At 59.2% G+C, this 22,977-nt stretch overlaps 1 protein-coding gene across 1 annotated transcript; it reads right to left on the bottom strand.

The window, feature by feature from the left end:
- Positions 1-30: 30 nt before the first annotated feature.
- SEMA7A (semaphorin 7A (John Milton Hagen blood group)) lies at positions 31-22,977 on the bottom strand. The gene is made up of 14 exons (XM_032342459.1): positions 22,726-22,977; positions 9,920-10,071; positions 9,368-9,409; positions 8,921-9,013; positions 8,621-8,705; positions 8,392-8,502; positions 7,596-7,735; positions 6,794-6,978; positions 5,768-5,876; positions 5,485-5,683; positions 2,579-2,706; positions 2,228-2,382; positions 1,959-2,020; positions 31-1,729 (listed from the first exon to the last, which is right to left on the bottom strand). Exons 1-14 carry the CDS (start codon positions 22,895-22,897, stop codon positions 1,368-1,370), a joined length of 1,995 nt encoding a protein of 664 aa, XP_032198350.1. The 5' UTR covers positions 22,898-22,977; the 3' UTR covers positions 31-1,367.

The raw sequence follows: 22,977 nt of genomic DNA, 5'->3' as shown, positions 1-22,977 counted from the left end.
ATGGCTTTGCAGGCAAGAGGCAGGCACAGGTAAATAAATAGTCTGTTTATTAGTAATATGTTACATTATTAAAGTGCATTGAGAAGAGATGCAGGGGCCAAAGCTGGAAGGCCGCCAGCCCCAGGCCCTGCCCTGAGCTGGCCAGACACAGCCAGAGAAGGGCCCGGCTCTCTGCTGAAATCCATGGACAGGGCTGGGGGCAGAGCCACGCACCTAGAGAGCTTGGCCCAGGCTGTCCCCACCGGAATTCACAGTTTAGCCTAAGTTATAACATGTCCTGAGCTGAAGGTGGGAGACTAGGAGCATGGAAGCACAGCCCCTGGGGAAGGGGGCTGAGGGGCGGGGAAGGGACCCCCCCGCCCCCCAACCCCCAATGCCAAGGGCAGAGTCCTGGAACCTCCCCCTGAGGACCCGGCTCCTCCTTCTATATGAATGTGGTGAACCTAGGGCTCAGTTTCTCCTTCGTTCTCCCCTGTCTCCCTCACCCTACCCCCCCCCAAAACTGCCCCCCATACCAGGGGACTGGGACCATATTCCCCTCAGACTGGGATCCCAGGGCAGAGCCAGCTCATGCCACTCTCCGCGAACCCATGCCTGTCCCTAGACTCTTATCCCGTCCCCGGAGCCTCAGACTGGGACTCCCCACCCCAGCCCATGTCTTCCCCAGTCCCCTCCCTGTCCCACCCCACCCCCAGCATGTAGTTTTGGTATTTTCATACAGATGCAGTCAGAATTAGCTATACATGAAATAAGCCTAACATAAAAATAGAGCTTTTTCCGTCCTTCCGTCCGGAAAGCAAACATCCTTCAATAAACATGCAAGGCCGCTGCCTGGTGGGACCCAGGGCGGGTGAGGGAGCCGCAGAAGGCAGCCCTGGGCCTGCGGGAACAGCGGCCACCCCCGGCCCACAGCAGGAGGAGGGAGGAGGGGGCAGTCGGGATATGGAGAGTCCAGAAGGACTCAGGCCTCAGCCCCAAGGTCCAAAGCCGGGGTCCCAGCTTCCCTCTCCAAACCCCGTTCTCTGGCCCACGGGCTCTTGGGCTGGGGACATCACTGCATTTAGTCGAGTTTGAGGAGGGGGTGTTGGAAAAGTATTCTCCAGAAGATAAAGTCTGAAGTCCTCAATGCCCCAGCTTCACAACAGCACCTTCCTTCCATGGCCCCCAGCCCCCGTGCCCCACGTGGGCCTAGCAGCCGCCTGCGGCTGGCCATCTCCAGGCCTGGTGTCCTTCATCGGGTGACGCAGTCTCCCTGGAAAGAAGTAGCGGGCCAGGAGCTCGCCGGACCCGGCCGGCTCTGGACGGGAGACTCTTCTGGGGTCCCCCGAGGCTGCAGGAACCTGCACCATGCCCAGCCCCAGGAGGTCCTAGTGGACCAGCAGGCCAAGAGCGAGTGTGGGCAGGACACCCAGCCAGAGGGAGGTGGCCAGGGCCCGGGCACGGCCCAGCAAGTGCTCAGCTGTGGCGCCGTCCTCGGGCAGCAGCTCCCAGTGCTGAGCCTCCCGGAAGTAGGAGCCCTCCTGGGCCTCGCAGCGGTAGTGGCCGTACTGGCGGGCTGTGAGGTTCTCGATGAACAGGATGCAGTTGGGGCTCTGGTGGCCTGGCTCGCAGCTCTGCTCCACGTTCTGCTCATGGCGCCACGAGTAGGTGGCATGACGGGACTCCACAGGACAGCTCAGGTAGTAACGAGAGTTCGGAGCAAGGGAAACCTTCTGCAGTGGGGCACTATCTGGAGAGGGATGGGGGAGGCGGCTGTGAGGAGGGGGCCCAGGGCTCCCAAGGCAGACTGAGTTCTCCTCTGCTGACGAGGGCTCCAGGTCCAACGCTTTGAAATGAACACCTCCTCCCGACTCCCCCCCGCCTCCCTCACCATTCCCCTCTCCACAACCAGCCCAGACCAAAGGGTGCCCCCTCTGCAGGACTGTCCTGCCCCATCTCGGACGGGCCAGATTGGGTACCTGGTTTGGGGTTGGGGCACTCTGTGTGCGGCTCATCTGGATTAATGGACTGCAACACTGGCCTGGAATTGGAAGGGGGAGAGAGGCTAAGCAGGCAGGAGGCCACAAGTCCGGCCCTTTGCCCATCCTCGTCCCTACCCAGGATCAGCAGCAGTGTCCCCCCGCCCCGCCCCACTCACCCCTTCCTCCGCACCTCTTGCAGCCCACCAACACCACCCCTATTCCCGTGTTCACCTGCTCCCTGGGACAAGGAATTCGGGCCCACGTACCCTGGAGAGCTGTAGATGGAGACACAGCGGCCCTGGTCCCAGCCGCAATAGGGGTCTCGGGCCATGAGGCAGCCATGGCAGCCCCCACTGTAGACCTCACACAGATCCAGGGGCACCTGGCTTACCTCCCACTGGGAGCTCACGTAGAGCTTCCGCTAGAAGGAGAGCAGGACTCAGGTCAGGCCGGGGCGCCCAGCCCCAGCACCGACTTCAAAGTCACCAGGCCAGCCCTACCTTGGCAGGCCCTGGGGCCCAGAGGTTCTTAAAAGGACGTGCAAATCACATGCAAAGGAGCTCTGTCCCCCATCCCCCGGGTAGCCTGGCTGGTTGTAGCGGGCAGGGGAGGCTCACCCGCTCGGTGTCCAGCGACATGGCCTGGATGGCAGCCGGGTGGTGAAAGGGCTGGATCTCCATGATGTTGAAGACAAGGCTGCGTTCCCCCTCCCTGGACTCCACCACTTTGTGGATGGTGCCCCTGTCTGGGGTGAGGGGCAGAGAGTCAGTGGGCCGATGGGCGAGCGTTCCACTCCAGAGCCGGGCAGCCTCCCTCTGGGCCGGGCCAACCAGCAAAGACATGTGGAGGGTGGCTGGGCAGTCAGGGCTCAGGTGAGGGTCACAGGAGTGGGCCAGGGCAGGGCGAGGAGAGTATGACTGAGGAGGGATGTGGGAGCCTGGGGGTGACCCAGGGAGCTTCGGAGGCTGGGCCGCAGAGGCCACCCCAGGAGGCCCAAAGCTCCCCAAGGCTGCAAGGGCAGCTGGGGCATGAAGAACAAAACCTCGGTACTGTCCACGGTACGTGTGGATCCTCTGTGCCTTAGCCTCACGCACCGCTCAGTCCTTAAGATCAAACACCCTTAAGAGGCGGGTATTATCTTCCCAATTCTGGGAGGAGGAAATGAGGCTCAGAAAGGCTGAGCAACTTAGCTCAAGGTCACACAGCCGGTGACTGGAACCCAGAGACGTCAGAACCCCACCCCTCCGCTCCTTCTACGACTCCCCTGCTTCCTGGACTCGTTAGGGTTGTTTGCTTTAAATACACTTTTCATTTTGGAATATTTTTAGCTTTACAGAAAAGTTGCAAAGATAGTACAGAGTTCCCGAATACCCTTCACCCAGTTTCCCCCAATGCTACTATCTTACATAATTGTGGTACATGGTCACAATGAAGCAATTGAGACTGGGACATTAGGATCACCTCAACGACAGACTTTATTTGGATTTTTGGGGTTTTTCCACTACTGTCCTTTGTCTGTTCCAGGATCCAATCTAGGACTCTACATTGCATTTAATCTTTGGGGATTTTATTAATTTTTATAAAATCTTTCATCGGAAAAGGATGTTAGATGCCACATGGAGATTCCCAAGGTCAGAACCAGGCTGCCTGCCTCTGAGGCTGTGCTGTCTCCATTCATACCTTTCGGGGACTAATGGGCATTCTGACCCCCAGATCCTCCCATTCCCAACTCACCTTCTGTCCCAGTTTCGAGAATAGCCTCCCTCCCTCTCCCTCCTTCCCAATTTCCCAGGGCATCACTTGCCCCAAAAAAGCAGTCAGATGATCAGATGATCACCCACCTAGAATGTTCCTCTATGTGTCTATGATCCCCCTCTGCAGGCTCCAAGATGTGCCCAGACACTGCTTTGTCCTGACAAGCCCCCAGCCTTGCCACTGCCTTCACGCCCACACTGCCCTCCGCCGCCTCCGTGGCAGCCCCATGAGTGCCTCCCATAACTTCTCCCAGGTGTGAGAGCCTCCCACTCTCTGCAGAGGGTTCAGAAAGTTCTATTTCTTATCTGGCCCCCATCCTTCTTGCTGTAGGCTCCAAAATGGTACCTCTCCAATGGCCCTCACGGATAAACTGGGACAACGGCCTCATCCTGGGTCTGCAGGAGAGGAGTCCACGACCCCATGCAGCTTTCCTTGTCCTGTCTCCCGCTCTCAGTTCTGCACTGTGTGACCCTTCCTCTCCTACACCCCAGTGCCCTGCCAGCCACAGCTGAGCAGAGCAGGGACGGGGCTCATGGGTACAGCCAGGATGAAAGGAGGAGTAAAAGAAGCGGGGTCGTAGGACCCAGAAGCCAGGCCCCTTGGGGAATTCCTCTCCCCGAGGCTTCCAGAAGTCAAACAGCCACGAAGGGCACCATGGCCCTGAGAAAGCCACAAGGTGAAGCAATAGATAGAGGAAGCCACGTCGGGGGGAGGTACTGAGGGCGGGCGCCTGAGGCCCTGACTGTGTGGCCCCAGAGGTGTGAGGCCCCTGGGGAGATCCTGCCTTTTCTCATGGCATCAGCACTCGGTCTCAAGGAAGGCCATTGCCCCTGCCCACACTGATCTCCGTGCCTGTTCCCAGGAGCCCATCTGCCCACAGACTGGGACCAAGAAGTTGCCAGAAACTCAGCCTGGGCCTGGCTCATTCACAGCTGGTGACTTCCCAGAAAACAGGGGTATCTTCTAGGGCTTCTGGGGTCAGTAAAACCCTGAGCCCCATGGAAGTTCCCTCTGTGGTTCTCTGCAAGACTCTGCATAGGGGTAGTGGCGCCTAGGTGGCTCAGTCAGTTAAGGATCTGCCTTCAGCTCAGGTCATGATCTCAGGGTTCTGGGATCGAGCCCCACATCCAGCTCCCTGCTCAGCCAGGAGCCTGCTTCCCCCTCTCTATCTGCCATGTCTCCTGCTTGTGCTCTCTTGTGCTCTCTCTCAAATAAACAAAATATTAAGAAAAAGGAAAAAAAAGCAAGAGACTCTGTAAGTCTCTGCTGTCTGTAAGTCCTTTCTTGTGTCTCACCAAGTTCTTGGCATCCACCATCAAATGTTTCCCCGCACCTGCACAGTCCCACAGACACGGAGAGAGTCCAATTTCCTCATTCTGCCTGGCAAAGGCCCACGGGATACCAGTGACCCAGTCCTTCCTCCTGATTTTTCCACATTTCTTCCTACCATCTTCCCTGGGTCAGACATCTGGACCAAAGCTATACCCATCTTGGCTCAGACTTGTTACATTTCTGCCTCTGAACCCTCACGCTTGCTCTTCTCCCATCCTGGGAGACCCTCTCCTCTTCCATCTTCCCCCACCTCCTCCAAGAAGCCCTCCCTGCCTGACTCTTCCACAGCCACACATACTAACCCCTGACAGCTGTTGGTCAATCAATTCTTCCTTCCAGGTATAAAGATCTAACCAGATGTTAGTTATGTTATTCTTTACGCCCTTCATACCCATTCTTACAAAGCAGGCCCGAAGGTCCCAGGGTGGCCCCTCACCTGTGGTTAGGTAAAGCACGTGGAAGGTCTCCCCACGGCTGGCCTGCATGCGGTGAACGACCACTTTCTGGTAGTGGTACTTGGAGTGGAACAGTGGCGCTTTCGAAGGCCCCATGGGCTCCACCCTCTGTGCCACCTCAGGGTGACTGTCTGCCACCTGGAAGGTGTCCGTGGGGATGGGCTGCCGGTCTGGGAGACACTGGGCAAAGAGGACAGGTCCAGGTTAGTGGCGCAGCTGGGAGATGGGTCTGAGGCCCAGGCCATTGTCGGGGGGTCAGCTTACCTTGCCAGGCCGAGGGTTGGGAAGGCTCGCATGGTAGCCCTTGAGTGAGGAAGTACGGAAGACCTTGTCAATGTCCCCAAGCGAGTACACACAGACGGCCGAGTAGTTCCTGGAGGACAGAGAGAACACCTCAGTGGGGGACCTGGGCCCTCCCCACCTCCACGCACCCCGGCCAGCCCAGCCCCAGACAAGGGCATAACCAAGTCCCCCAGGCTGTGAGCTCTGGGAGGACAGGGACTATCCCAGGGGTCAAGCCTAATGCCTGAGATTCCCAAACACCAGTGAAGGAAGGAGGGAGGGAGAGCAGGGGCGAAGGAAGGAGGGAAAGGAGGGAGAGAAGAGAGAAGGGAGAGGGGCAAGTTCAACCACGTTTCTTTCTGCTGTAATCGAAGACCCCAACCTGTGTTCTGTCACAGAATCACCAAGTTCAGAGGCTAACCCCCCACCCCTCGCCCCGAGCCATAGAGATCCCAGTGCGTGCCTTCCAGCTGGGTGGTCCTCCAGCCTCTCCGGGCCCAGCTGCAGCCTGCTGCCCCCGGAGAAGGCCAGACTCCCGTCCCCTGCTCAGCCAGGCCAGGTCTACCAGCACCAGAGCAACAGAGCTTCGGCCTGGGCTTCCCAGCTCAGCCAGCACACACCCAACCCGCACTTGAGCCTGCCTTGTTTTCAATCAACCAGAGCGATTAAGAGGTGTGAATGATTGGGTGCAGGCCATGCCTGAGAAGGCGTGATAGCGCCCAGCTGCCTCTTCCCAGTGCCCCAGCCCCCACTCTGAGCCCACGGCCGGGGGACACACAGGCACAGGTGCGACCATAAGCACGCCCACAGCACGTGCACGCACACCTGCATGCACAGACTCACAAATAGGCCAGCATGCACCTCTCCCTGAGCACGGGCTCTCCCCTACCCGCCGCCCAGTAACAGCCCTGTGCACTCTTGCCCCGTGAGCCTTCTCCTCAGCAGGGCCCAAGCCTTCCAAGCCCCACTGGCCGCTTCACCAGCCCGGCTCCGGCGAAGGTCACTCACCAAGGGTTGGAGAAAACGCCATAAACTCGAGTGTCCCTCCACTGGCCGTTGGGGTCAGGGAGCAGAAAGACGTCCTGCAGCCTGTTGAAGTTCTTGTTCGTGGACGCATCACTGCACACCAGCATGGCCTTCAGGAAGGTGTTCCACTTGGAGACCGACAGGGAGCTCTCACCACCCTGGTCCCCCTGAAAGGGTAAAGAGGAGGAAGAGCCCCTCAGCGCCAGCCCCGGCTGCCAGGAATGCCGGCATCCAGGCTTCAGAGCAGGCACGGAAGCCCTAAGAGGGGCCGCGACTCCATCCCCTGCCAGGTGCCCAGGCCTAGATGGCCTGTCCTCTCCAGCCGGGTGCTGGCACCAGGCGCCAGCCACAGGCCTTGCTGATCCAGGGCACAGGGCTGGCGGTGCAGACCCACAGGCTCCAAGTGCCAGGTCCCCATGGAGAAGAGCAGCTCGGACATGTGTTTGTTGCACACACACACACACACACATGCGTGCGCGCTCACATGTGTGCCCCAGACACATCCCAGCACCTTCAGTCACAGGAAACACACACATAAATGCACTTCCACACTCACAAACATGCTCACTCTCCATGTGAAGTCACACATGTGTGCTCCGTCAGGCGTGCACACAAGCCCCACCACCTCCCCTTTCCTCCCACCTCCCACACTCCTTCGTGCACCTTCCCTCCCACGCTCCTTCGTGCAAACATGTATGACCCCTCCCTGAGTGTGTTTTCACACAGTCGCTCACTCCTCCATAGGCACAGACACACACTCTTGCCCACTCTGCCACCCACTCACCCTGCACAGCTGGGCCACGCGGGACACATTGAGAGGGGCCTCGGGGTTCTTGTCAGGATTGTCCTCCCGGAAGAAGTAGTAGATCTTGTCATCATAGGCTTGGTCTTGGTGCACAATGGTAGCCTTGATGAACTGCGGGTCTGCCAGGGACACAGGCAAATGGGTGTGAGGCTGGGGGTCTACTCGGAGGACCCACCCCTGTGTGCACCCGCCCTGTGTGCAGGTGAGCACACAGCTCCCCTGCATCTCTACAGATAAGCCCAGGGCAAATCAGACCTAGGAAAAAAACTCAGAACAGCAGGTCCAATAGCCCAAGGGCCCTAAGACTACACCCCCAGCCCACACCTGTTTTGCCCTCTCCTATAAAGATGTCATCGGCCCGAGAGCAATGACTTCATGCCTGGGGACTGGGGCGAGGTCCCTGGGGGCCCCTATGTCACTTCTGCCTAATTGGCAGAGTCCTAATGAGGAGGGAGAAGGTGTCGTGCCCCAGCATGAGCTCAGCAGAGGGATACACTCTGGCTCCTGGGGACCCCACGCTGGGTCTGTGGCTTCCTCCATTTTGCTCCCAGAGCGTACTGGGCCCACCCCGCCTCCACACCACTGTCTCTGTTGTTCCCCTGCTCCCTTCCAGGTCAAACTCCTCAGCTCTGGCTACTCAGGCCCCTGGTTTCTTAAGTGGGCTGTGGCCTCAGCGGCCCTCATGGAGCCCTCCGGGGGTACAGGAGGACCCCATCTGCCGCTCTGGGTGTTCACACCCCTCCAGCCCCTCCAGCCCAGCCGGGGCCTGATTTACTTTGCATGACGGTGTCACTGGTGTACAGCTCAATCTCGCCCTGGATGCGGCGGAACCGGGGGATCTTCCCGTTGTATTCCTGCTTCCGGATTGTGGAGTACACCTCGTCCCCTGGGCATGGTGGGAGGGCCATGGGTAAGGGCAGACAGCACCCAGAAGTCCCTCCTCCGAGCCTGGGATGCTGGACATGGAGCTGTCCACCCTCCCCAGCCCAAGGCAGCAGCCCTACCGTCAAACAGAACCAGTGAGTTCTCATCTGGGCTGAAGGGGGCATAGCCTCTCCTCTCGCCAAGCGACTCCACGGTGCCATTCACCTGGGGGAGGCCAAGGAGGGTTAGACAGCCACGTGACCCCATGGCCACTGCCACTCACGGGCGCCAGCTTCCTAGCCAGGGACCCCATCCTCCCAGGGATTCTACACAAAGTGGGGCCAGCCTCGGAGTCCCCCCAGCTCCTTCCTGACACAGAGGGCAGAAGCCCACCCAGACAGGAGTGAGCTGACCAGGTCTGCGGGGAGGGGCCCTCTTACCAGTCTCCAGCAGCTGGGGCGCCGGGCGTTGGTGCCACAGATGAGAAGACCCTCACCCTGCCTCTCCAAGAGCGTGATGTAGTTCTCGCAGTCCTGCCCGGGAGAAGGGGAGGGAGACAGGTTGGCTGGAGGTCCTGGCAGGCCTAGCACTAGGACCCTCGGTCTTGGGGAAGGAGTCATCAGAAGTCTGACTACAGGAGGCAACCTCCAAAAGGAGAGCCCAGAAGGGGGTGCTGCTAACTCCAAGAACAGAGTAAGGGCAGAGAGGCCTCAGAAAAGGACCACGTCTGACCCTCAGAACTGGGAATCCTGAGCCAAGGTTACCTCTCTCCTCCCAGACTGTGGCTCCCAGGGCAGGGCCAGGCCTCCTTCCTCAGATTCTCAGGGACTCCCGTCCCTTTTCCAAGGGAGTCAGCCTCCCCTCTGTATTGCCTCTCCCCCACTCACCCGCTTGTCCAGGCAGGACCCCTTCGTGGAGCCAATGTTCACCTAGGGGAGAGGGGAAAGTGTCAGTCCACTGTCAAGGCCAGAAGCCTGTAAGTACTTTCCATGCATGTCTCAGGAAGAGTTCATTCTCTAGATGAGGGCCCTGAGGAGCTGAGTGATTTACCCAAGATCACACAGGCTGTCTGGCCTGATTCTCGAAGCCAAAGCCCAGAATCAGCCCAGAAATCTCAGAAAACAGGAGCGCTGGGGTTGTGGAACCCAGCTTCCTGTCCAGATCTCCCACAGCAGCCCTACCCACTTGTCCTGGGGGGCTAGTTCTAGGCCTTTCTCCTCGCCACCCCAACACCCGGGCCAATCTGGAGCCTCTCAAAGGGACTGTATATGGGATATCACAGGGGCTGGATCAGTTTAGGAAGAGAGCTAATGTCCACAGATTCCCTGAGATCCCAGAGGGGAGATAAGGAGAGAAACAGGGGGAGGGAAGAGAGAGGAAGGGGCTCAGCTCTGTTTCTGGGGCCAGCAGAGGGATCCGACAGAGGGGTCCAGGCTCACCGTGCGCACGGAGGCATTCTTGCCCTCGGGGAAATCGAAGAGGTAGACCTTGCCACGTCCGCCCACCCACACGGCAGAGCTGCCCGGCTCGTGGAAAAGCACTATGTGAGGCTCTGACAGGCCGAAGTCAACCCAGTCCTGTCCTGCGCGGCCTGGGGAGGAGGCAAAATAGGCAGAAACATTGAGGCTGCGCCCAGGGCAGCAAGAACCTTCCCCCTTCCCCCCTGCCACCCCCAGGCACATCAGCACCTACCGACAGTTAGTGTTTGGGTCTAGACTAGGGGACCACCAGGACTCAGAGCCATGAGTAGAAGTGAAGGGTCCCCTGCTGGGATCCAGCAACCAGCTGTCCTTGCCCCAGAGCCATTACCCCTATCCTACAATATGTGTAACCTCAGAATGAGGGCAGGATTTAGGGGCCTCTGGGGAAAACAGACCACCGCCCCCCAACATACACACACATATACACACACACACATGCACAAAGAGTCTGCTACTCCTAAGAAGCTGGGCTCAGGCTTTGGGACTCAACCAGGGCTCCCTGACTTTGGTCAGTGTGGCACACCGCTGCCAGGACAGAGCCAGCAGCCACCTCTGTCCCCTGCGGGTAGCAAGGCCTCAGAGCAGTCCACCTAGGGTCAAGGTTCCCAGAGATCACATTGGTCACAACCCCAACCCCTCCTTTGGGAAGCCCTCTCCAACCCCCCACCCCTGGCCCACCCCACCCTTTAGGGAGCAGGCCAGCTTAGATCAGAGCTAGAAAGGAATCTGAGTAGCCACTCCTCCCCATTTCTATACATGGGCAAATGGAAGTCCAGAAGGAGGCAGGCCAAGGTCACAGGGTCAGTGGCAGGCACTGAATGACAGCCCACGCCTCAGCCCCTCAGCTGCCCTCGGTGGCCTGGCCTGCTCAGGGCTGGCTTCACAGGGATGCCGGCTGGCCAGGGGCAGGGTCGGGGGCAAGATCGGCCCTCCCTCCCCAGCAGTTCTGCGACAGGGAGCCCTTCACAGAGCACAGCCTGGGCCTTTAAGCAGAAGGGCTGACCAGGGCAATTTTGCCCAAAAAAGAAACTGTAGCCACTACCTCCAGGGAGATGTTTCATCTCCGGTGACATTGCTGAGGTCGGCCCAGTTGCAGGACTAAATTACAGAGATGGGATGGCCTGTGGCTGGTCTTCCGCCCCGACCACTCTGGGGCTGAACCAGAGTTCAGCCGACCTGCTATTTATTCAGCTGCAGCGAATTCTGGGGCAGCCAGCTTCCCAGGGACACGGACGCAGGACACAGCCCAGCACACATGGAAGAGGGCTGCCGTTTCCTCCCTCGCATCTGCCCAGGGCCCTCTCTGTGAGCCATCCCAACTGAGGCTGCATTCAGCTGGGGTGGGGGGCACACCTTGTAACCCGAAACCCATGATCCCTTCCCTTAGGCTAGCACCCTGCACAGTCAGGTCAGTCCTGGAAGTGGATCTTCTCTGTCTTCACCTCCGTTGCAGCCTGGGCCACAGCAGAGAGGAAAAACTCAGGGCCCCCGGGGGACACACTAGCCCAAGGTCACGCTAGGAGGGAAGGCAGACTGGCTCACGATACTGGTGCTTGGAGATGCCAGCACTGTGGGCCAGCTGAGAAACCGCTGAGCTTGCAGCCCTTGGGTTCCCCTGGCTCCCCTGGAGTGATCCACGCACAGCCTGAGCACCTCGGCAAGTCAGGCCTCATCAACCCTCCCAGGGTCCCCCTCTGCAGCCCTGGCCACGCAGGCCAGTGCCGAGAGCCCAGCTCTGCACTGGGTTGGTGGCCGAGGGTAGGGCATTGCACAGCTAGCAAGTCCCAGCTCCCGGGCTCCCCCGCCTTTCCAGTGGGGGTAAAATTAGAGTGCTAGGGTCAGCTGCCCGGCTCCCCTTTCACGGGCAGCCAGCCAGGGATCCAGACAGTCTGCGGCTGCTCCCCCTTCTACTCCCCTGGCCAGCTGTGGCCAGGAAAGGCTGCAAGTCTGTGTCTGGAGATGGGCTGGGGCCTGAGAGCTCAGAACCCTACCCCTCACGGAGGGGCCCGCGAGGCCACCACAGCTCTGGTAGACGGGAAAGAGGCACCAGAGTGGTCCCCGGGGACAGTTCTTGTCTGGGGGCCAGGGAACAGTCCTACCCCGGGGAGTCAAGCCTGATAGGAGAGGAGATCTGGCTCTACACTGAAAACCAGACAGAGTGAGACTGTCACCGGAAAGCAAGCCTCCCCAAATCTCACACACAGAACTGTCCCAGCGCAGAACTCAGGGCTGCTCACGAAGTATCTCTGAGAACACAAAGGGAAGGAGGGGGAGGGCTGCCACGGCTGGGGTACAGCATGGGGGGCTTCCGTGCCAGCCGCAGGACAGTCCTGCACAGATTGGGAGCCTGAGTCCCACACCCTGCACTTCCCGGCTGCAGCAGCCCAGGGTGGGGGAAGTGGGGACTGTTCACCCCATTCTGCAGAAGAACAAGCAAGGTCCAGGCCACATGGCCTCCCTTGACCCCTAGGCTCCTGCCCCTCCCCAGTCTGCACCCAGTATGGGTAGGACGGCACCAGCTCAGCCCGAGGACGAGGACGAGACCTTGGCCCATTCTCTACCCCAGCCCCAGCCTGGCTCCCAAGCTGCCCAAGGCCCTCAAAGGGCCTGATTGTGCCGGGGAAGTGTCTGAGCGGCAGCAGCTCGATGAATACATGAAAGGAAGCTTTGTTCACGTTGCCGGAGCGGGGGCTGGGGGGCTCAGGGGCAGGAGGGCTGCCTGGAAGTGAAGGCAGCACCAAGCCTTCACAGCCAGGCCCCGTGGCCCCATGGCACCATGACAGAGAGCTGGGTGGGTCGGGGAGGGGGCGGCCTTCAAGGCTCTGAGCAAGGCCAGAGTTCGCCCCTATAAAGGCCCAGCCGGGTGACGAAGTGTCACCTCCTTAAATGCATCTTTTTGCTTCCCAGTGAATCCAAAGGCGATCAAAGCTAGATGGGTCAGGAAGAGGCAGGAAAAGAATTCCAGACAAGGGCAAGGGCTGAACCAAGGTGAGGAGGCTGAATGGGGGGGTGCCTAGACCCAAGGGCCCTGAGCGTGATGCCCAAGGATACTGCCCATCAGTCAGCAGTGTTGCCCTCCCCCCTCTAGGCAGGGCTAGGATCCGGAGAGCCTCCTCTCCTCCAGCATCCCCCCGGCTCTCCCTGCCTGACCAGCCCCCTCTGTTTCCCATCCTCGATGTCTAAAAGGAGCACCGTCTGGCACCGTGTCTCCCCCTTCACTCCCCGGCCTGACGCATTAGTGGCTGACTAAGTGGTAGCTAAAAGCTCCCAGAATAACCAGGGGTTCGGGCAGGGGAGGGGGCTAGGGGCCCAGGGCATGGCCCCAAAGGTGGGTCAAGGCATAAGACCCCCACCCCCCACCCCCATGTGATACTGAGCCAATCCTCGCTCCTTCCGTACTAAGAGAAAACACACTCAGGCTGTCCTGTTCCCAGCTGGCCTCCATGGTCCCGACCCTCCCCTCCTCAGGGAGGCAGGAGCTGCAGGTCAAGAAGATGGCTGGGTATGGGAGGCCAGATGCCATGGATAAGAATCAGACCTGACTGCTCTCACGGACACCACCCTTGATCCATTGTCCCAGTGGCCTAGTGGCTAGAGCAAATGTGAGCCGCCAGAGAGTGGGTTTTCCTAAAGCAGGCTGGCCTGGAGGGCTATCATCCCTCCTCTCCTTCACTCTGGATGCTGTCACCATCTGGTCCCCACTGTCCCCGCATCCTCATTGCTTATGAAAGAACAGGGCAGCCCAAGGGGGGGATGGGGACTGGAAAGGAGGGGATGGTGTTGACCATGAAGGCAGAAACAAGGACAGGCCCCGCGGTCTGGCCTGGGCAGGGACAGCCTTCCAACCTGACCCACTGAACCGATGGGCCTTGAATGATGACCTCAAGGAGCCCTTTGAAAGTAGGCATTGAGGCAGGCTCTAGGAATGGCAGGAATGTGGGCACCCAGCAGGAAATGCCTGAGTCAGGCCACCCCGGGGAGGCCCAGGCACAGGGCAGGAGCCAGGCCGACCTCAGACTGGGGACCCAGCCTCATCCTCCCCCATCCCCATACCCCACCCTGCATTGCATTGCCGGGCCCCCCTCATACCACACCATACCCCCTGTCCTACCACACACACCTGGCTGAGAAAGAGGAGGGAGGGCCCATGTGTGACCCAGGAATTAGGGCGCAGCCTCTCCACCCTTTGCAACCCATACCCCACAGGTCAAGGTGGAAGGGAGAGGATCTGAACAATCACTGAGCTGAGGGGACACAGAGGCCAGACGGACTGTGCTGCTGACCCAAGGAAGCAGGGAGGGGCCAGGCCCCAGCCTAGGACTTCTGCTACCCATCACCAGCTCTAGCCCTCCGGGACCATATCTCGAAAGCCTCTTGCTTTACAAAACACTGTATGTGATTTCTCTCTACTTCCCTGGGTCCTCTCCTGCTCCCCATCCTTCCCTCCCTTGCCTGCTAGGTGACAGCTTGCTGGGCTGAAGGGACATATCCTCCCACTGACCAAGGTCAGCTCTGGATGGGAGGGGAGCATGCCTCACAGGGGGGCTCCAAGAAAGCCTGTGCTCCTTGTGGCAGCCAGGTGGCTGGTTGGTTGTGACCAGGGCCTTCCAGGTTCAGTTTCCTTCTCTGTGGATCGAAGGGGCTGGTACCCACTAAGGCCCAAGTTTTATGACCCAACCATGGTTCTTAGGACAAATCACACACATGATGAGTCCTGGAAGAGTCACAGACAATTTTCTGAATGGAAGTGGGGGCAGAAGAAGAAGCCAACATCCCCCTCAGCCTCCACCAACTGGCCTGCAAATTCCCCAACCACCCTGCCAAAAGGCAGGACAAGTGTCTGTACCCCATTTTATAAACAGGAAAACTCTGGCCCCTCCAAGTCAGCAAGGCTGTGTGCTCCCTTCATTCTGCCACTGTGCCCAAAGGACCAGCAGCCTGGCTGGTGGAGAGACCAGCAGGCGGGGTAGGGGGGAGGTGGGGGGAACGACAGTGAAGGCTTTGGGGAAAGGAGCAGTGTGGATGGCAGGGGCACTGGGGTAAGCCAGACTCAGGGGACTCTGTGGGGGAAGGCCCCCCTCCCGAGGCCCATGTGGAACTGGGAGGAGGTTCCAAGGCCAAGGGAAGGCAGGAAACCCAGGATGGACAACATGTCCTGCCCACCTTCTGCCTGTTCTTCAGGCTGGGCAAGTTCTAAAAGCCCCAGAATGAGGTCAAGGTCAATGGGTAGCTCCTTCAAAGGAGAGGATGGGCGGAGGGGCAGGGCCTGCCTTTGGGCCCAGAGCCAAGGCAGAGGTGGGGGAGAGGGCAGAGGATGCCTATACCACCCCAGGGGAGGAAGAGAAGGCCCCCCAGCTTGGCCTTCACCTGCGCTGGCGGGGCAGGTGGGATAGGCAAGGGCACTGCGCCAGCACAGCCGGTGAGGGAGAGCGGGCAGGGCCCAGGCTGCCAGGTCTGCATCTCCCCAGAAATCAGAGATGACGAAGGAGGAGGTCGACAGCGATGGTAACAGTGACATCCCAACCCGCCTTACCCTTCCACTGCACTTACTATCCACCAGGCTCTAGTCTGAGTGCTTTTTAGATTCACTAACCCACTTCATCGTCCCTGAACTCTTCTAAGGTGGGTTGTCTTAGGACCTGTATTCTACAGTGAAGGCAGCGAGACACAGAGGACTCGAGGAACTTGTCCAGGATCACTCAGCTATACAGTGGTGGAGTGGCGCTTGACGCTGAGGCAGATTGATTCTGGAATCTGTGCCTTATAGCACTGCGCTCTGTAGAAGGGCCCTTGGAAGCGTCCAAGCCAGTGTGTCCCACACAAAAGAAGAATGGGGACCAGAGAGGGTGGAGCCTGGGCAGAGGCCTCCTGGCACAGGAAGGCCTGACCTCTATCCACGATGCCCTAAAGAGGGTTTGTGTAAGTGAGCGTGGGTGTGCAGGCCTGAGGCATGAGGAGTGGGGGGTGTGTGTGTGGAAGGGATCTGGAGGTGCAGCACAGCACTGAGTACTGACCAGCATGACTAATGAGGAAGACAAATCTCTTGAGATCTCTGTCCAAAATAAAAAACACTGTGGCCTGGGGTAGACCACAGAGAAGGGCAGGATACACTCATGAATGCTTCCTCACTATCTGCCCAGCCAGGTTCTTACCCAACCAACATCTGCCAAGGTGAGACCTCCACCTCTGACTCCTCAGCTCAAGAAACCACCATGGCTCCCAAATGCCCATCCCGGCAGGGCCCTCCCCCTCGACCTGGCAGTCAAGGACCATTTCTGCTTCTCTCTGCCAGAGCTCCTTCCCTCCTCCACAACTTGGCTTGTGCTCTCCTTTCCCTTGATTGCCCTTTCCCCTTCTGTCTGTGCACACGGTCTTACCTGTCCTTGAACACCTGGCCTCTACCCCCCACCCCCAGGCTTTAGGAAGTGCTCCCAGCCGCTCCAGCTCTCACTGCTCCGTCCTCCCTCTGACCTTGGGCTACACACCATCTGGCACACACCATCTTCTCTCAGATCACACTGTCTGGTGGGATTTTGCCCGAACTGTGGTAAGGTAAAGGCCAAGCCTCCTCTCACCCCATGGGCCCTGCCAACCCAAGGCTAACAATGGGCAAGTAAGGACAGCTCAGATAGTAGGGAGGGGTGGACGGGGGCAGGAGGACCAACCGCCATATGCCACGGGCACAGACCTCTTGGAACAGGTTCCTGGGCCACTGACAGGGCACCGAGTTTATCGCCACGACCTTCTTCCTTGCTAGGCTAGGCTGAAGCCCTGGGTCCAGAAGATAACAGCAGGAGTGGTTCTCCATGCCCCACTCTGCCTCCACCCCATGCACCTGCCCTTCACTCTCGCCTGGCTCTTCTTCTTCCAAGGACATGTCCCCCACTTGTGAAACCCCACACTGACCTGTCACAGTCTTTGGCTATAGCTACCGGTTCCTGATCTCCCAAGTGACCTCTCTAACCAGGGAGCAGGTCCGCCTCTCCAGGCACCTGTGTGCAACCCAAGGGCAAACCCAAGCCTCCTCCTGCTCTCTGCCCTACAGCTGCTGAACAAAGACGGTCCCACGCATGGTGGCCTGTGCTGGCTGCCCTCCACGATGAGAGCTGCCCCTGAGGGCGTTAGCACAGAGCCCGATCCCCTGACTGCAAGCCAGGGGAGCAGGACGCAGGGCAGGATCAGCTTAATCCCAGGCTGCCGTGACGGTTAAAACCAGATTAGCCCCAAGTCCTGACACAGGTCAACCTGCCCTCGAGACCTGAGGTCCAGCTGCCCTGAGAAAAAGACCAGAAGAGGTACATAGAGCCAGCCCAGCCTAAGGTCCTAAAGGGAGGATGATCATGGCTGGTGGGGCTCCCGGGAGCAGAGAGCACTGGGGCAGGAAGAATCTGGGCTCAGCTGAGGAAGGAAAGGCCAAGGAGGCCAAGGAGGCCAAAGAGGAAAGGGCTCAGGGAGCCCCAAGCCTGGGGAAGGAGCATGTAGGCCAAGAGCAGGCTTGGGCAGATGATACAGCCCTGGTCCCAGCTCTGCCTGTGTCATTGGATGACCTTGGGCCAGTCCCTGTCATCCCTGGCCTCAGTTTCCCCATCTGTGGAATATGTGGTTTGGTCCAGCTGATCTCTGTCATTTGTCTTCTGACGTCCTAAGCTGTGCCCCACTGGGCTGTGGGCTGGAGTTATCCAAGGTTTGCTGGAGGAAGTGAGACAGAAATGGCAGAAAGGAGAAGGGTGAAGGGAGTGACAACCAGCAGGGCAGGAAAACGTGGGTGCTGAGGAGAGGTGAAGACAGATGGACAGAAAATAAGGTGGGTGCTGGGCATGGTCACCATGCCGTACTAGGGAAAACGGTAACTGTCACTGTGTGTTCAGCACAGTGACATGGAGGGGTGCAAGGGGACAGATCTCCCAGTCTCCCGTGACCTGCTAGCCAGGGGAGGAAGTGCCTGTTCTCTTACAGGGGGGCCAATAAGGGACAACAATCCTCCAGGCTCTAGGAGGACCCCTTCCTCCCCCACCCTGGGAGGGAGGAGGCTTCTGGGGGCAGACAGGCCTGGCCATAAAAGGAAACTAAGAGAAGGGGAAGCTTTCTGGCCCCAAAGCTACCCACCAGAGTAGAGGAAGTATGGTCAGTCTCTTGTGACATAGCCAGATGCCGTGCGGTGGCTGAAATGAGGGACACGGGGCTGGGGGTGGAGGACAGGACGTCAGATGGGACCTCAGCTGTCAAACTCCAGGACTACCCACTCCCACCACTGTCCCCATCCCCGCAGGCTGCTGGATCCCTTCCCCTGGTCCCCCTGGCTTACCACCCATATGTTAGGGGCCGTGGCTTGGCTCTTTGCAAAGAAGTTTGCCCAATTCTCCCTGTTTCTCCTGAAGTATGCAATGAGAGAGGGGTGTAGAGCTTACACAAGCATGCCAAACTCCTGCCCTCACCAACAACCCACTCCCCCCTTGGCCCCTGGCCCAAGAAATGATCTACATACACACACACACCCCAGTCACAAGCAGGTGAAGTCTCCTGGAAGGGGAAGCTAGTCACAGAAAGGACATCTGCCCCTCCCCCACCAACACAGCCTAGATGCTGCCAGCAGAAACTCTTCCCCACCATGGAGAGTCTCTGCTGAGATACAGGCTGCCTTATCTGGGGCACCCCGCAGTCAGGAGTTAGGCAGAAAGCTCCTGTCTCCCCAAACCCAGCCCTGGCTTCCCATCAGGGAGCTATGACACACAAGAGGCCTCCCCTGCCAGCCATGGTCCTTCCTCCCACTGGCTGTGTAAAGTCAAGTGGCCCAACTCAGATGTCCCCTCCTGCAAGAAACCTTCCTGAAGCCTCCAAGCCCTAGCTAACTCAGTGTCTCCTTCCTGGCTCAGAGCACCCACTCAGCTCCTCTCCTCTCCCTGGTCCTAGTTGCAAGTTTTTGGGTCTGAAATCCTGTCACACCAGGTACTTCCTCCTGTCCTTCCCCTCCCCAGCTGGCTTCTACACCTCCTGCCATCCCAACTTACCACCTCTTCCAGGAAGCCCTCCTTGATTAGGTAGACTGGGTTCAGTACCTCCTAAACCCCCATAGCTGCCCTCTGTTACAGGTCCTGCCGCATTTTATTGTAACTGAAGGTTGATCTGCCTGTCTCTCCATCTACACTGAGAAGTCTACAAACTTGTCTACTTTCTCATCCCTGGGACCCCAAGCCCTGCCCTGGGACCAGTACAAGGTGGGCCCCAGCAAATGTCAAATGTCAAACATGCTAAATCACCTCTGAGACTACAAATTAATGAACCACTTCCTCCAGCTGATCTTAGTCTTCAGCTCATGAAACAAAAAGATAGAGAACACAACACTCAAGGATTTCCGCTGACTTCCCAGGTTTCAATTTCTCCTCAATGCTAAGGTTTGAACTGGCCACCGCAGCCTCTGCCCGTCCCAGAGAGGCAGGAATCCCAGGGAATGCATGCTCTGGTAAGTATGAGCTCACCCCCTTCACTGGCTTTGGACGAATGAGGAAACAGCCTTGGAAAAAGCAAGTACCTGTCCAGAGTCACACAGAAAAAGAGCTAAGACCTGAGCCAGGCGCCAGACCTCTGCTCTCTTTTCCCCACACCATGGATGTCTTAGGCCTATGCCGGCATCCATCCCACTCCAGCCTGCTCTCAGAATCTTCACAATCCAGGACAGAGGGGTCACACAGCTTGGCCGGACGCTCCCAGTGACGTCACCAGCTCAGGAAACCCCCTCTCTCCTCCTGGGAATTACCCCCCCTTCCCTGGTTCTGCAGGGGGAGTTCACCTTGAAGGTGATGAATACATCTAAGTCCCCCAAGAGGGCAAGGATTTCCACTGGAAATGCTGATGCTTGGGGAGCCTCAGCTGTGACCTCATCCCCCGGAGGAGGTGACAACAACCCCCCCCGGGGGAGTCACCCCATAATGGCTCCCCCAGCAGCCGCCAAGTCAACAATAACATCCTGTTGTTTAATTGGACAAGAGAGAGGGCAGAACCTGCTGGGCAGGTGGAGATCAGAGACTGGGCTGTTTCTCATTGTGGACACGCTGGCTCAACTCTGATCCTGGAGGTCAGGACTTTCCTGGGCTTCTCCATCTCCTCCAAGCAGGGATGGAATGAGAGAGGGGTGCCCAGCTTACATGAGCATGTCAACCCTCTGCCCTCACCTGAAACCCACTCCCCTCCAGTCCCAGCTGGCAGGGAGGTCAGGCCCACACTTTGCATCCATGACTGGTCCATGTGTCCCTGACGCCCTCAGAGAACAATCTTCAGAGCCCTTCCTGATCTGGTGGGCTCTGAGGGTCAAAGATAGGTGCAGAGTTCAAGGGCATCCGGCAGGTCAGTGCTGACACATCCGTCTCTCTCCGGGCCAGGCTTCATCAGGCTGGAAAGCCATCAACTTCCCCAACAAGCGCAGGCTGGGAATCTCCCAGAACTCTCTGATCAAATCTTTCCCTGAGGCTTAGGAGTCTAAGCAACATAAAACAAATGACAGAGAAGAGCCCCCTGTACCTACTCCCATCCCGAAACCTGTCCTGGCTGAAAACTAAAACCCCAGTCTATGCCTCATGGAAAAGCGGCTCCAGAAACCCCATTATCTTTGGTCTAGTGGTTGCTGGAGGCCCACCCTCACAGCACCCCATACCCTGGAAGACGGGGACCTAGGTCTACAGCAGGGCTGGAGGGTCCTCTTCTCAGCCTACTCCCCAATTTGCCCTGCCCAAGCCCATTCCTGTCCGACTGCCATGTGTCACCCCACAGGAGACAGGAGGCAGCTGTCAGCCAGGCATACCATCACCAGCTGGTGGTCCTGGGGGAGAGGCTGGTGGCAGGGTCTGTCTGGCCAGTGGGGCGCCTGGCACTGGTGAGGATGAGCGAAGACTGCCTTTGGACAAGATAGGTGAGGGGGTGGCAACTCCCAGCAGGGATCAATAGCGCATTACCAAGCGGAGGGCACGGCCAGTGCGGGCCAGCGTGGCACAGTCGTGAACTGTGTGCAGTGGAAAGAAGAGGTGGAGCTGGGTTGGGAGCTTTGAAAGTGGGTAAAAGGGCTGAAAGCATCTTTAAATAGCCCCAGGGTGGGGACTAAGTGCCCTGGCTGTGGAGGTTCACATTAAGTGCTCAGAAGAGGTTGTGCATTAAGTATGGGGGGAGGGGTCTTGGGAAGACTTGGGGGTAGGGGCAAGCAGAACCAAATGCAAGCAGTTTGGTGCAGGGGGAGATTCCAGAACACTCAGATATGGCCATGTGTCCTCTTCAGAGTGCCCAAACGCTGTGCTGTCCAGGACAGCCAAAGGGACTGAGGCAAGGCAAAGATAGCGGGAATGCAGAGAAAGCCTGGGCTGGAGCTGGTATGAGTGAGGGTGCAGGTGTCCACCATGAATAGATGGCCAGAGGGCTGCCTGCTCTACTCCCACCAGAAAGACCTCTGGCTGGGTAGCACAGCTGGCCCCCAAAGTCCCTCCTTTATGGTCAAAAAATTTGCTTAAATCCTTCTCCCCTCCCTAACTCAGAACTAGCTCTGGTCCTGTGCCAGTTCAGAGCCCCCAGTCCGCACTGTGAGCTCACACACTGCAGAGTGACCTTGGGCAAGTCACATTCATTCCCTCCACTGCAGCTGCAGATCGGGCCACTCGGTTTGTGTGTGGGATTTTTTTCCGCTCTCTGCTAAGAATACCTGCCCCAGATAATGCTCAGGCTCTGGCAATTCCTGCAAACCGCCTCAGGCATCAAAGGCTGCTGGCAGGGCCAGACCAGACCAGTCCCCCAACCCCCACCGGGAATCCACCACCACCAAAGGGGACCGCAGTGCCCGCCAAATTTGGGAGACAGGGCCCTGATGGTCTAGGGGCAGGGAAGCATTTGTGTGCAATGCAGGGGAGGGGAGCTCGGTCCCTCAAGGCAGAAAGCCTCAAACCCCACCTAGCCCGCTTTCTGACCCATTGTACAGGGGTCTAAAGTGAGGCGACCCTGGGGGAGACTCTTCACATATCCATCGCCGCCTAAAATCTGCATTTCCGCCCGAGATCCGCCGCCTGGGGGTCCCAACGATCGTGCCCCACCCAACGGGCACTGCCCCCCACGCTGGCGCCGATTCCTGGTGACAACTGCCACGTGCGGACAAGGGGGGAGCGGCCGGTCCCGGCATTGCAGAGGCAGCGCCCGGGTGCCCCAAGCCTCCGCACCGCACCATGGCCCGGCTCACCACTAGGTACCCACCCCTTTACCCGGCCCGCGCTCCGGGCCGGGGCGGGGGCGGGGGCAGGCAGCGGGGTCTTTGTTCCCGCAGCCCGAGCGCAGCGGCGGCGGCAAGGGGTCCGCGCCCCCCTTGCCGGCCCAGCCTGCGCCCGGCGCGACAGCCGAGCCCGCCGCTCAAGAAGAGGAGACGTGGGTGGGGGTCCCGGCCAAAGAAAGGGTCCTGTACAGAGGTCCTGGCGCTGAAGGACCGAGAACGCCCCTCGGCTGAGAGAGGGGCCCTCTCCCTCCCCTGCGCTCCGGCGCTGCGGTTCCCGGCTGGGGGCGGACTTGGAGCGACTTAGCCGGGGCTCCGGCCCCCGCCGCTCGCTCACCGCAGCGTTCCAGCCCGCTCCGGCGTGCCAGCGCGCACACTCACACACACTCACCCAGACCCACACGCTCCCCGCGGGGACAGCCCGGGACCCGCAGACGCGCGCACGCACTCCCTCCCGGGCCCGCACACTCCGCACACGCCCGGCGCGGCGTCCGATCCCGCGCCCCACCGGCCGCGCGGCGCCACCTACCTTTCCAGACAGCGGAGATGCGGGGTCCGCTCTTCGGGTGGCCTTGGGTGGCAGCGGCCGTCCAGAGCAGCAGCAGCAGCAGCCGCAGCGGGAGCCAGGACCGAGCCAGCGGACCGGGGACGCGGGTGCTCTGGGCGCCGAGGGAGGCGCATCCGGGCGGAGGCGGTGTCATCCCGCAGCCCGGGAGCGACAGCGGCGAGCAGCCTAGTCTGAGCCAGCGCCCCACCAAAAGCAGAGCTAAGGCGAGGAGGC

Source organism: Mustela erminea, chromosome 5, assembly GCF_009829155.1.
Source record: "Mustela erminea isolate mMusErm1 chromosome 5, mMusErm1.Pri, whole genome shotgun sequence".
NCBI lineage: Eukaryota > Metazoa > Chordata > Mammalia > Carnivora > Mustelidae > Mustela > Mustela erminea.
This window is presented reverse-complemented; position numbering and strand designations above follow the sequence as displayed.